The following is a 12,625-nucleotide window of genomic DNA, read 5'->3' as shown; positions in this document are numbered from 1 at the left end:
TCTGTAATCCATAATTTATTAAACTTTCAAAAACTGATCTTGTTTAGTGAATCTAAAATATTTAATGAGTCTTGAACATTTTTTTTTAAAGATACAATATTATAAATCATATAGGTGGAGCAATTATTGTTTGTTGCTATGTCATATCAAAATAATCTGTAGTGTTATCCATTGCAAATAAATGTTATTAGACCTACTTTTTCCTAAATGTAAGCAGGTTTCCATCCAACCTTTTTATGCGAGTACGTGTCGGATAAAAAAATGTAATGACAGGCCGAATGGAAACAAATGTTTCGATGAACTTTAAAAATGTCTACAAAACAAAATACGCTAGATAGACAATGTGGATCTTAGTTTTGTGTCGTTATAATGAATTATGCGGGAAATATCGATGGAAACGCTTTTATGCGCAAATATTGATATAATAACCATATCGAAGTAAACGTGGAGTCACGCGATGACATGTTGTGTGGTCCTCCCACTACGACTCGTCGGGAAAGCGTGCAGTTATTAGGCTACAGATGAAATAAACAGGAGATCGCGCTCTTGGCTAGAGCGCACGTGCTAATACCAGAGTGGGCACACTTGCTATATGGTGAGAAAACCAGCTGAGTTGAAAATGCGATGGAAACCCATTTAACTTGGTTTTTTTTTTATTCGGTGCATGAGAATTTAACATCAAAATGTATGTTTATATGCACTGTCATCACTCACAGCGTTTTAATTGCAACAATTCAATTTGATGCAAACATCTCTGGTGGGGAAATGCGCATATCGTTTTTATTCGGATTTTTTTAATATTCGCAATTTCGCATGGAAATCTGTTGCTAATTAGATGGAAACCTAAACTGTGTTCGAATACTCATACTAACCGCACTATTTGTGACGTAAATTGAGTATATAGTTTTCTTATTGGTCATTGTATGGATATAGTCATTATGCCAAAGATTCTAACATCTTTGTTGTTGGAGTATTTAATTGTATTAAAATATAGTTCAATTTATTTTTGTAAGGTAAGAAAATGTGGTGTTTTGTTTGTAAATGCACATTTTTGAATATGAAATTTGGCCAAAATAATTACATTTCATAGAAATACGTTGAAACGATGTTATCGTAGGTAAAGAATCCAAGCAGTACATCTCTCCATAATAGTGTAAAATCTTTATAAATGTGTTCAATTATAAATCTACTTATGTCTTGCTACAGATCCCTTACATGAATACAATGACAAAAAAGATGCAACACTGTTTCTGGGTGGTCATTACAAAAAGGTACAATTTGAATTTGTTTTTCTTCAACTTCTTCATATAGTGGTTGGCAGGATAATATTTATGAATAATTTTAAAAGACACTTCCTTAATTTTGTTAATAAGTAGGTATGTGTGTGGCAACATCCCAACTTTTTCCCCAACAGATATCAGTAAAACCGTTCCAGTAAGGCATGACATAAGGTATAGATAGATACAACATCCTGCTGAAACAAGGCTTGTAATAGCTCTATTGTTGTTGAATGGACCAAAGGAAAAACAAATCTTTCCTACTGATGAGTCAACAGGATTAATCATAGGTATGTTCTAAGGGTCAGGTCTTGACACGTTCCTGAATAATAAAGCAACACATGAGGGAATGGTATCTAAAACAATTGCAAAATCGTTAGGTGATAAGAATTCCTTATAATAAATAAAAGAAGTTGGCTCACCAATAGGATATTATTTCAGAACCAATATTCTAAAAACAAAGTGTATAGATTATTCCATATATAATGTGTGGAGAAAAAAATATGCTTATAATTGAAGATCCATGACAAGAAAACCTGCCGATTAAAAGCCAAAATACGAAAGTGGAGACTATTTCCGTGCTTTTAGGGCCGATAATGCAATTATTTCTGGAAATGGGCGTGGCTTCACAGCTTTGAAGAAAATGCAGCCGAAGTCAAACGAAAGCGGATACAAATTCATTGGTTGAACTATTTATGACAAATGTTAAGCAATGTAATAAAGTCATGACTTTTCAAATAAGTTACCTTACACTGACAATTTGTTAGCGACGCTATCCTTACGAACCACATACCTATCATTACAGAAGTATGTGGGGCGGCAGGGTAACCTAGTGGTTAAAGCGTTGGACTAGTAACCGCAAATTCAAATCCCCGAGCTGGCAAAGTACAAATCTGTCGTTCTGCCCCTGAACAGTTCCTAGGCCGTCATTGAAAATAAGAATTTGTTCTTAACTGACTTGCCTAGTTAAATAAAGGTAAAAATAAAATATGTACCGGTATGTTAGCTAGCTAACGTTACTTAGCTACTAATACATCAAATTTGCCAGTATATTAACTATATGCTTACTAACTATCCAACGTGTATTGATTTTATTATTACCGTCATTCTTAGTTAAGTGGTAAAGTGCCTTCTGCGTTGTCAATGGACATTCGGGTGCTTTCGTAAATTCTCTCTGGCTATCTACTCCGATTTCAGAGCACTCGTCTGAATGTACCAGAGCGCAGAATAACTGATGCATTTGCAAACGTTCAACACTGGTTGAATAAGGCCGGTGTCAGTAAACCTCGGCAAAATGCGTAATTAAGTTGTTGCCAGTAGTAGTTAGTCACCAACGCTCCGGATAACATGAAAACTGCCTAACCAGCTCTGCTAGGGCGAGTAAAATGGTCAGAGTGAGGTGTTCTCATTTGTGTCTTCTGGAAGTAGCTAGCTAGTTAGCCAGTTAGCTTGGGTGCGTGACTGTGGTTAAGGTCAGAACGCTGGAATCAACCCTACTCCTCGGCATGAGCGTCCAGCGTGCGCTCAATCTGACAACATTTTGAATTTACGAACGCCCAGAGTGCACTCTGGCACTCCAGATTGAATTTAAGAACACACCCGAAGTCATAAAATGTCTAGCTAGTAATTTGTTATGCTAACAATCTAGCAAGAGGTTGCATATAAACAGCATCGACTTCCGGTAGACAGGCAAAGCGCTCAACTGAAAGGATACCGTTCGTTTCCAGTATACTAAAATAAACTAATAGTCTTCTTCTTCTATGAGTTAACGGCGGTTGGCATCCAATTTGTTGCATTACCGCCACCTACTAGACTGGAGACTTTGCTTGATAAATAAAAATGTACTAAATTAATAACCTACCATCTAACACTACACTCACTAATTTCAAAATTATATAAAATAAAATTAACACCATCCTACTCCACTAATTAAATGTATTTATTTCTACCTCGTGTCATCATCCTGAAGGATGGGACATCACCACTTAACACACCCTTTAACTCTTCTGATGTCAAGTCTCGCACACCCAAATACCTCTCTGCAGCTGCCACCGCAACCTCAATTTTCTGCGACTTCCGTTTCATCCCCTGCAGTACAGTTGATAACCACTGCTACAAATGCTAAAAATCCAATTTTACTGAAATTTATATCACTTTTTGGCCTATCCTTCTGTACGGGAATATCTCTGCTACTCTCACCACTCCTCCCCCTTAACCCTTCCTCCTCTACCTTCTTCACTGCATCAGCATATGACAACTTCTGCACTACTCTAACCCTGGAAACCTCAACCTGCCTCTCTCGCACGGCTGAACTAATAGTATATACTATACAGTATGTTAGTATGGGTATTCGAACACAGCTCTAGTTTGTGTAGATGTTTTTCTTAAAATGTCATGAAAAAATGTGGGTGGGATCAGAAAACCAAAACAACATTGCTTTTCGTTTGCTCCGGTTCATCACATGACATCAGTGATTATACTCCACGCATTTATATTGGACAACGGCTCTGTCCATCAAATACGATATGAGTGTTTTTCAGTATGAGCTAAAAAAATAGGTTCTGGAAAAATGTCTACAGTGCCTGATGGCAAGAAATTGGTCCGAAGCCCAAGTGGACTTCGAATGGTCCCGGAGAATGGAGCGTTTAACAGCCCTTTTTCGTTAAATGAACCCCAGTGGGTCCCGGACAAAGAGGTAAGAGACTATTGGAGAGGTAATTACAAGAGGGCAACGCCGCTCGGACTTGACAGTGTCTGTACGGGACAGTAGCCAGCTAACGTTACTTATCCCACGATTGAATGCCAAAAGGCGTATGATTATTAGTATTAAAAAAAATACGTGTGCTTTTTAAAAAAAACATTGTTTTATAACTGCCTAGATACTTAATTTGGCATGTGTTGGTTTTAACAATGTTCCGCAGTTTGCTAGCTGTAAATGTGATTCCCTAAAAACACGCCTCTTCCTTCGATACAACTACGTCGCGAAGTGACTTTTCCTAGGTAAGTTAGCTAGGTTAGGAGAGCATTTTCACTAACCCTTTTCCTAACGTACTAGGTTAATTCTCCTAACCTGTTACGAAAAAAATTAAATCGGGTCGTAGTTGTATCGAAGTGGCGTGTTCAGCTATAAATGCCAAAGAGTTGCCTGTAGTGTTCTAGTAAGTTAGTTAGACAACATGGAGCCGTCACTACAGTAACTAGTTAGTTAGCTACGTTATCAAGTAGCTAACGTTAACTGCTTTGCATCAGGTGCCACCAAAATACAGAACCAAAGTTGCCTCAGCAAGTCATTGCTGTTCATATGACTGCAAGTTAATTAGAAGTTTTTTTTTCTTCTCGCCGTCTCTACGAGATGTCCACATGCATCATGATCTAGCCTGGGCAGCCACCATTTGGCTCGATGTGCACAACCGGATGAAACACTTGTGCCCACTGGCATCCGGTTCATACGTAAAACATTTTTCATTCAGGCTCCAAAGGCTTCGATTTCCTCCTTAACTAGTTTTAATGAAGAGAAGGCAAAAAACCCTTGGAAAATATGCACACTTTATTGACGTTCACCCATGACTGTGTGGCTATGCACATCTTCTACTCAATCATCAAGTTTGCAGATGACACAACAGTGGTAGGCCTAGTTACTGACGAGACCGCCAACAGGGAGGAGGTGAGGGCCCTGGCAGAGTGGTGTCAGGAAAATAACCTCTCCCTCAAAGTAAACAAAACGAAGGAGCTGATCGTGGACTTCAGGAGACAGCAGAGGGAGCACCCCCCATCCACATCGAAGGGGCCGTAGTGGAGAAGGGGAAAAGTTCCTTGGCGCGCACATCACTGACAACGTGAAATGGTCCATCCACACCTCCAACAGCGCCTCTTCAACTTCAGGAGGCTGAAGAAATTTGGCTTGGCCCCTAAGACCCTCACAAACTTCTACGGATGCACTATTGAGAGCATTCTGTCGGGCTGTATCACCACCTGGTACGGCAACTGCACCGTCCCCAACCACAGGGGTCTGTAGAGGGTGGTGCAGTCAGCCCATCACATCACCGGAGGCTGACTGCCTGTCCTCCAAGACATCTATAGCACCCGGTGTCACAGGAAGGCCAAGAATATCATCAAGGACCTCCACCACCTGAGCCATACTGTTTTATCCACTACATATGTATATATTGTATTCTTGTCAAGGCTCATCCTATAGAACTACTGCTTTTCTATATAGTATACAAATGTTTCTATTCATATATCAATAATTTTTATACACACGATATACACTGAACAAAAAATGTAAACGCAATATGTAAAGTGTTGGTTTCATGAGCTGAAATAAAATATCCCAGAAATGTTCCAAATGCACAAAAAGCTTATTTCTCTGAAATGTTGTGCACAAATTTGTTTACAACTCTGTTAGTGAGCATTTCTCAATTTCCAAGATAATCCATCCACCTGACGTGTGGCATATCATGAAGCGGATATTACACAGGTGCAGCTTGTGCTGGGGACAATAAAAGGCCACTAAAATGTGCAGTTTTTTCACACAACACAATACCACAGATGTATCAAGTTTTGAAAGAGCATGCAATTGGCATGCTGACTTCAGGAATTTCCAACATAGCTGTTTCCAGATAATTAAATGTTAATTTCTCTACCATAAGCTGCCTCCAATGTAACTTTAGAGAATTTGTCAGTACTTCCAACTGGCCTCACCACTGCAGACCATGTATAACCATGCCAGCCCAGGACCTCCACAGGCCACAATCAACAGCCTGATCAACTCTATGCGAAGGAGATGTTGTGCTGCATTAGGCAAATAGCAGTCACACTAGATACTGACTGGTTTTCTGATCTACACCCCTACCTTTCTTTTTTAAGGTATCTGTGACCAACAGATGCATATCTATATTCTGAGTCATGAAATCCATAGATTTTCCTTATATGAACTGTATTTAACTCAGTAAAATCTTTGAAATTGTTGCATTTTATATATATCTATATTATATATATATTTCCTTTTCATATTTGGGATTTGCATGTATTGTTAGGGATTACTGCACTTTTGGAGCTAGGAACATAAGCATTTCGTAACATTTGCGAAATACGTGTATGTGACCATTACATTTTTGGGGGGGGATTTGATTATCCACCACCATGCTAGTGTCTAATGCGTATGAATGCTACTTCTTGATGTTGCGCCCCGCATTCAGCCAGGGGTAAACAACAGACTGATGTCACCTTAATTGGGGAGGAAGGGCTCATGGTAAGGGCTGGAGCGGAATTAATGAAATGCTCCACTCCAGCCATTTATTATGAGCTGTCCTCCCCCAAGCAGCCTCCACTGGTCTGATGCAACCTGACTTGCCTAGTTAATGCAACATCAGAAAGTATCATTCCTAAAATTCTAGTTATTAATTAGCCACTCTGGTATGGTGGTGGACAAATGTGTTTCATAAAGAAAGTACACTTTTTCCCCCTCCTTTTAAAAATATTTTTTACCCACATTCTCCCCATTTTTTAAAATCAAGTTGAGGTAATCGAAGCCTTTGCTGCCTTAATGGAGAATGTTTTATGTACAAACTGGTCGCAGTGGGACAGGATATTACCTGCTGTGCACATTAAGGCCAGACGATAGTGGAGATCCATAAAGACCACGAGCGGCTACCCTGGCTAATCATGGTTATGACATGGGTCCACTTTGGAAAACACTTGAGTGGGGGATGGCCATGAGTCATAGCTGTGTGTGAACCTTACAGTAAACCTGTCCAGCAGCTTGTCACACCTCACTGCCTCTTCAAACATGTATTTGAATGGTACACTGATCTTTAAGATGTGGTGGCATTAAAACAGTCGGTGTTAGGCTAACTTTTACTTAGGTCTCTCTTTTATGTAGCATCTCTCTTGTTGTGCTGTGTGTTGTCCTATATTTTTATTTTTAATCCCAGCCCCTGTCCCCGCAAGTGGTCTTTTGCCTTCTGGTAGGCCGTAATTGTAAATAAGAATTTGTTCTTAACTGACTTGCCTAGTTAAATATATAAAGTCTGTGGGTATGTTACTGTAAGCCTTAGGTTTGTGATCATCTTTCGTAAAGGAGAGGTCTTTTGGTAATCCATTTAAACTGTGAATCAAATTGTTGTGTCCATGTTTGAACTTGAGTGAACCAAAAGTATGTCCTTTTCCTTTTTCAGTGCCCAAGCTGTATGCAGTGTGACAAAAAATATGACTTCCTTACAAGAAAGGTTTGATTTACTATGATCCCATAATATACATAAGTATGTGGACACTCCTTCAAATTAGTGTATTTGGCTAGTTCAGGCACACCTGTTGCTGACAGGTGTATAAAATCAAGCACACAGCAATGCAATCTCCATAGACAAACATTGGCAGTAGAATGGCCTTATTGAAGAGCTCAGTGACTTTCAAAGTGGCACGGTGGTTCATAGGATTGCCACCTTTCCAACAAGTCAGTTTGTGAAATGTCTGGCCTGCTAGAGCTGCCCCGTTCAGCTGTAAGTGCTGTTATTGTGAATTGGAACATCTAGGAGCAACAACTGCTCAGCTGTGAACTGGTAGGCCACACAAGCTCACAGAACGGGACCATCGAGTGCTGAAGCGCGTATCGCATAAAAATAGTCTGTCCTAGGTTGCAACACTCACTACGGAGTTCCAAACTGCCTCTTGAAGCAACGTTAGCACAATAACTGTTCATCGGGAGCTTCATGAAATGGGTTTGCCAAGCAGCCGCACACAAGCCTAAGGTCACAATGCCAAGCGTCGGCTGGAGTGGTGTAAAGCTCGCCAGCACTGGACTCTGGAGCAGTGGAAAGCATTCTCGGGAGTGATGAATCAAGTCCGAAGAATAAATATGGGTTTGGTGGATGCCAGGAGAACGCTACCTGCCCGACTGCATAGTGCCAACTGTAAAGTGTGGTGGTGGAGGAGGAATAGTGCTCTAGGGCTGTTTTTCGTAGTTCGGTCGAGGCCCCTTAGTTCCAGGGAAGGGAAATCTTAACGCACAATGACATTCTAGACAACTCTGTGCTTCCAACTTTGTGGCAACAGTTTGGGAAAGGCCCTTTCCTGTTTCAGCATGACAATTCCCTTGTGCACAAAGCGAGGTCCATACAGAAATTGTTTTCTAAGATCAGTGTGGAAGAACTTGACTGGCCTGCACAAAGCCCTGACCTCAACTCCATCGAACACCTTTGGGATTAATTTGAACACTGACTGCGAGCCAGGCCTAATTGCCCAACATCAGTGACCCACCTCATTAATGCCATTGTGGCTGAATGCTGCGGGGACTTGCTTCCAACCTTCCACCATTTAGTTGAAAGTCTTCACAGAAGAGTGGAGGCTGTTATAGAAGCAAAGGGGGGACCAACTCCATATTAATGCTCATAATTTTGGATTGAGATGTTTGACGAGCAGGTGTCCACATACTTTTGGTCATGTAGTGTATCAGATAACTGTATTTACATTTTTAACCTGACTTTGAGCCAAAATGTTACTTTTGCCAATAGGATACATAGTTTTGCCTGGTATTACCTTTGCTTCCCTTCCTCTTGTTCTGTTGATGTTCAGCACCACTGTCGGCGGTGTGGCCGGTGTTTCTGTGATAAGTGCTGCAGTAAGAAGGTGGCTCTGCCCAGGATGTGCTTCGTCGACCCAGTCCGGCAGTGTGGCGAGTGCAGCCTGGTCTCCCAGAAGGAAATGGACTTCTATGACAAACAGCTCAAAGTGCTTATGGGAGGTGAGTTCAAAGGAATGAATCAATTGTGTAAGGAGGACACCCAAACTCACAGACGTGTGTGTGTGTATATAGGGCGGTTAGTGAGCAGGGCTAGGTCTGCGGTGATGCTGTCCTGCCCCGCTCTACCCCCTCCTGGCTAGTGAAGAGTGTTGGTGCAGACCAGTGTGGTTATAAATAGGCCCCTTCCACTCTGCTTCACTCAGCCAGGCCCGTAATTAAAAATCAATTTGCAGCATGGTGAGCTCCAGGGCAAAGGCCTGCTGCAGTGGCAGGGACCTGGAGAGAGAGCCTTGTAGAATTTTGGACTAATGGGGTCATGTTAGCCAGATAGCATGGTCAAACAATGCTGTATCCTTTGTCTGTCCACGAGAGATTATACTATGTAAACAACCAAATTAAGATAGATTTTAGTTCTGGGTTAACCAAGATTATCCTTTAGTACAACACCAGTGGACTGGGAGGTATCTACAGTTGGATGGATTTATAGAGGGATTTTTGATTGGTATGTTTTTTTAATTTGACTCACTGGTAATGACCTCGCTGTCATACTCAGGTGGTTCTTTTATTGTCACTTTGGGCACCTCAAAGACGTCTGAGACCATGATGTGTCGTCTCTCCAACAACCACAGGTATCGTGAGTGTTTTACATTTTACACAAAGGGAAAGTATCTAGAATGGAGTTATTTAGGTTAATGCTGGAAGGACATATACTGTATCTGTGCTTTGATAGAACCACTTTAGAAAATGTACACTTTCCAGTTTTAAGACTTTCAGTACATCACTGTCTCACCTCTCTGTTCTCTCCCTCTCCACTCAGGTATCTTTTCTTTGATGGGGAGAGCCATTTTGAGGTGGAACTGTCTCGGATCTCCAGTATGCAGGTGTTGACGGAGGAGTCCACTCCTGAAGGTAAAGCTCTGGATCCGATGTTCTTTGGTTGTTTGCTCATTCTGGCTTGATTGCTCTCAGTACAGAGGGCAGTATGACCGTACAGCAGCGATACTGTGCAGCTCGTTGAACGCTTATTGATTTAAGAGACATGGATTCCTGTGTGTGGAGGAACTAGCTCCATCTCCTCTTTATGAACGGAAGTATAATCATAAATCCACAGTAAAATTCTGTTGACTGTGTCTTTTCATTGTATTGATTTGAAACCCCTTAACTGATCTAACAGCATGGTAAGTATACTGAGGTGGTGGTTGTGCCTGACTGTTTCCTCTCTGCTTTAATATTAAAACACTCTCTCCCTCTCTCCCTCTGCCTCTGGGCGGCCTGGCCTTTTCTCCTTATGACCTTAGAGAATGACATTCACACTTACACAAGTCTGCGGGACAGTCAGTATATCTCTGAAGGTTAGCACAGTTATACTCCCTCGTCCCCCACTCCCTTATTCCTCCCCATCTTAAGTTCACCTGCCTCCAGAGTTTTTGGCCCTGCTTTTGATAAGGATGCCTTTGTTATCATTGTACATGCATTTTATATCAGTGGTAGAACAAAGGCAACGTCCTTAAAATCCGTGTCCCATGCATGCTTCCATGGGGGGGATTGTGTGTAACTAAACACCCAGAGTGAGCCTCATTGCCCCTCTAACTGTGACCAGGCTGGTGTTCATTAGGCAACACCATATCAAAACACTTGATTTGACAGTTTCCATGTGGCACCTTCCTGTTTCTCTCGGTTTGGGCTGTTTTCTTCCGCTTTGTGCCTACTGAACACAACCCAGTTCACAGCTCAAGACATCCAAACATATTCCCTCATTCCTATCAACTTCTTCTGTGAACGTCTGATATGTTGTTGTTTATTTTTTCAAGTCTATAGATTTCTTAGTGATTTATGGCACATGCCAGTCTTTAGTCTTTAACAAAGAAGCACTTGCATGTTTTGTTTAATCAATGTTTGCTATTGTGTCCTTTTGAGATATGTTGTAAGGTTACTTTTTTTTTTTTCACCAAGGTCATTAGTTTGAACACCAGCCAGGTAGCAGTTTTGGTTTACAAAGTCTGAGCTGAAGCTTTTAGAGTACATCCCAAGATAGTGAGTGTTGTTACTGTACCTTACTTAACAACCTGGTCTTATAGCATTTTGTATTATTCTGTATGAAAATCCGAGATGCTCCATTTAGTATTATATGTTACGTTTCGTATGGTAAATATTTGTGGATGTCCATCACCCATTTTGTATGATATGTTACGAATTATAATTTGTATTATATTTGCAAAACGTGCAATATGTTACGAAGTTGCAAAATGTACAATATGTTACGAATTCTAACTAGGTGGCGAATGTTAGCTTGGGGTTAAGTTTAGGAGATAGGTTAAAGGGTTAGCCAACATGCCAAGTAACTAAAAAGTAGTTAAAGTTGCTAAAATGCTAAAGTTGTACGTGATGAGATTTGGGTTGGTAGATGTTTGTATTATATGCTCACCCACCCCGACCAACCACCCTAAGTAACCATCTGTCTTATGTAACCATACATAACATATTTACTATGTTACGTCTGGTCTGAGACCAGGCTGTGCTTAACTGTGTGTTGTGTCCAGGGGGAAACTCCAGGGCCAGTGGCATGTTGCTCCATTACAAACCCACTGGCTCTCAGGACCCCCAGCAGTTACGCATGGAGGCAGCAGATGACAAGAAGACTGCCTCCTCATGGCTGGCTGCTATGCACAAGGTACACCATATTAACAGGCTGGCTTGTGTTTTAAAAGGAAGATTATATTTGATACTACTGGAATTTATGTTGTGATATCCAAGCTTCAGACCTGCCATTACGTACTGTGTATGTGGTTGAATAGTTATTTTGAATAGTTCTGCCTGTACTATGTCTCTGTTCTCTGACAGGCTGCCAAACTGCTGTATGAAGCTCGGGACCGGTGACTCATTGCTAAGATGCCCAGAGCCTGAGAGTGATGGCACAGACCAAGTGTTTTCTTTCCTACCCTTCCGTCTCACATTCTCTAAATGCTGACAGTTCAATGGATTGTGACTGAAATGCACTGGCCAACCACCCATCTAATGCTGCTATTCTTAATTCTATCAAATACATAAGCCATTTGGCATAACCATTTCCCTTCACGTAACGCTTTTAAGGTAATTTGTTATGTGATCTGTGACATAGTTCAAGTTAAGTTTCTTTGTACATGCTGTCTATACTCTACTTTCAGTGCTGGCAGATTTGGATCCTTATCCCTTCCTTAGGGATCCACAGATTATTCACTGATTCTAGTGGTATATACACACACACACGTATGTGGACACCCCTTCAAATAAGTGGATTCGGCTATTACATCCAAATCCATTGCTGACAGGTGTATAAAATCGAGCGCACAGCCATACAATCTCCATAGACAAACATTGGCAGTAGAATGGCCTTACTAAAGAGCCCAGTGACTTTCAACGTGGCACCGTCATAGGATTGCCACCTTTCCAACAAGTCAGTTCGTCAAATTTCTGCCCTGCTAGAGCGGCCCCAGTCAACTGTAAGTGCTGTTGTGAAACGTCTAGGAGCAACAACGGCTCAGCCGCAAAGTGGTAGGCCACACAAGCTCACAGAACTGGACCGCTGAGTGCTGAAGCGCATAAAAATCATCTGTCCTCGGTTGCAACATTC

The 12,625-nt window shown here is 41.3% G+C and overlaps 1 protein-coding gene across 2 annotated transcripts; it reads left to right on the top strand.

Annotated features, from left to right (window-relative positions):
* Positions 1 to 3,735: 3,735 nt before the first annotated feature.
* LOC120023533 (zinc finger FYVE domain-containing protein 21-like) lies at positions 3,736 to 12,345 on the top strand. Of its 2 annotated transcripts, XM_038967560.1 has the most exons (7): positions 3,736 to 3,972; positions 7,454 to 7,504; positions 8,847 to 9,015; positions 9,569 to 9,644; positions 9,833 to 9,924; positions 11,556 to 11,686; positions 11,857 to 12,345. In XM_038967560.1, exons 1-7 carry the CDS (start codon positions 3,847 to 3,849, stop codon positions 11,890 to 11,892), a joined length of 681 nt encoding a protein of 226 aa, XP_038823488.1. In that variant the 5' UTR covers positions 3,736 to 3,846; the 3' UTR covers positions 11,893 to 12,345. The 2 variants fall into 2 exon arrangements, with proteins under 2 accessions (XP_038823488.1, XP_038823489.1); XM_038967561.1 differs by lacking the exon at positions 7,454 to 7,504 and having other exon boundaries at positions 3,737 to 3,972.
* Positions 12,346 to 12,625: the final 280 nt, after the last annotated feature.

The sequence above is a fragment of the Salvelinus namaycush genome, chromosome 28 (genome assembly GCF_016432855.1).
Source record: "Salvelinus namaycush isolate Seneca chromosome 28, SaNama_1.0, whole genome shotgun sequence".
NCBI lineage: Eukaryota > Metazoa > Chordata > Actinopteri > Salmoniformes > Salmonidae > Salvelinus > Salvelinus namaycush.
This window is presented reverse-complemented; position numbering and strand designations above follow the sequence as displayed.

Coding starts and splice junctions, on each gene's coding strand:
- LOC120023533 (XM_038967560.1), top strand. CDS start 3,847: ATGTCTACAGTGCCTGATGGCAAGAAATTGGTCCGAAGCCCAAGTGGA. Junction 7,505..8,846: donor ATGACTTCCTTACAAGAAAG/GTTTGATTTACT, acceptor GTTGATGTTCAG/CACCACTGTCGGCGGTGTGG. Junction 9,925..11,555: donor GGAGGAGTCCACTCCTGAAG/GTAAAGCTCTGG, acceptor TGTTGTGTCCAG/GGGGAAACTCCAGGGCCAGT.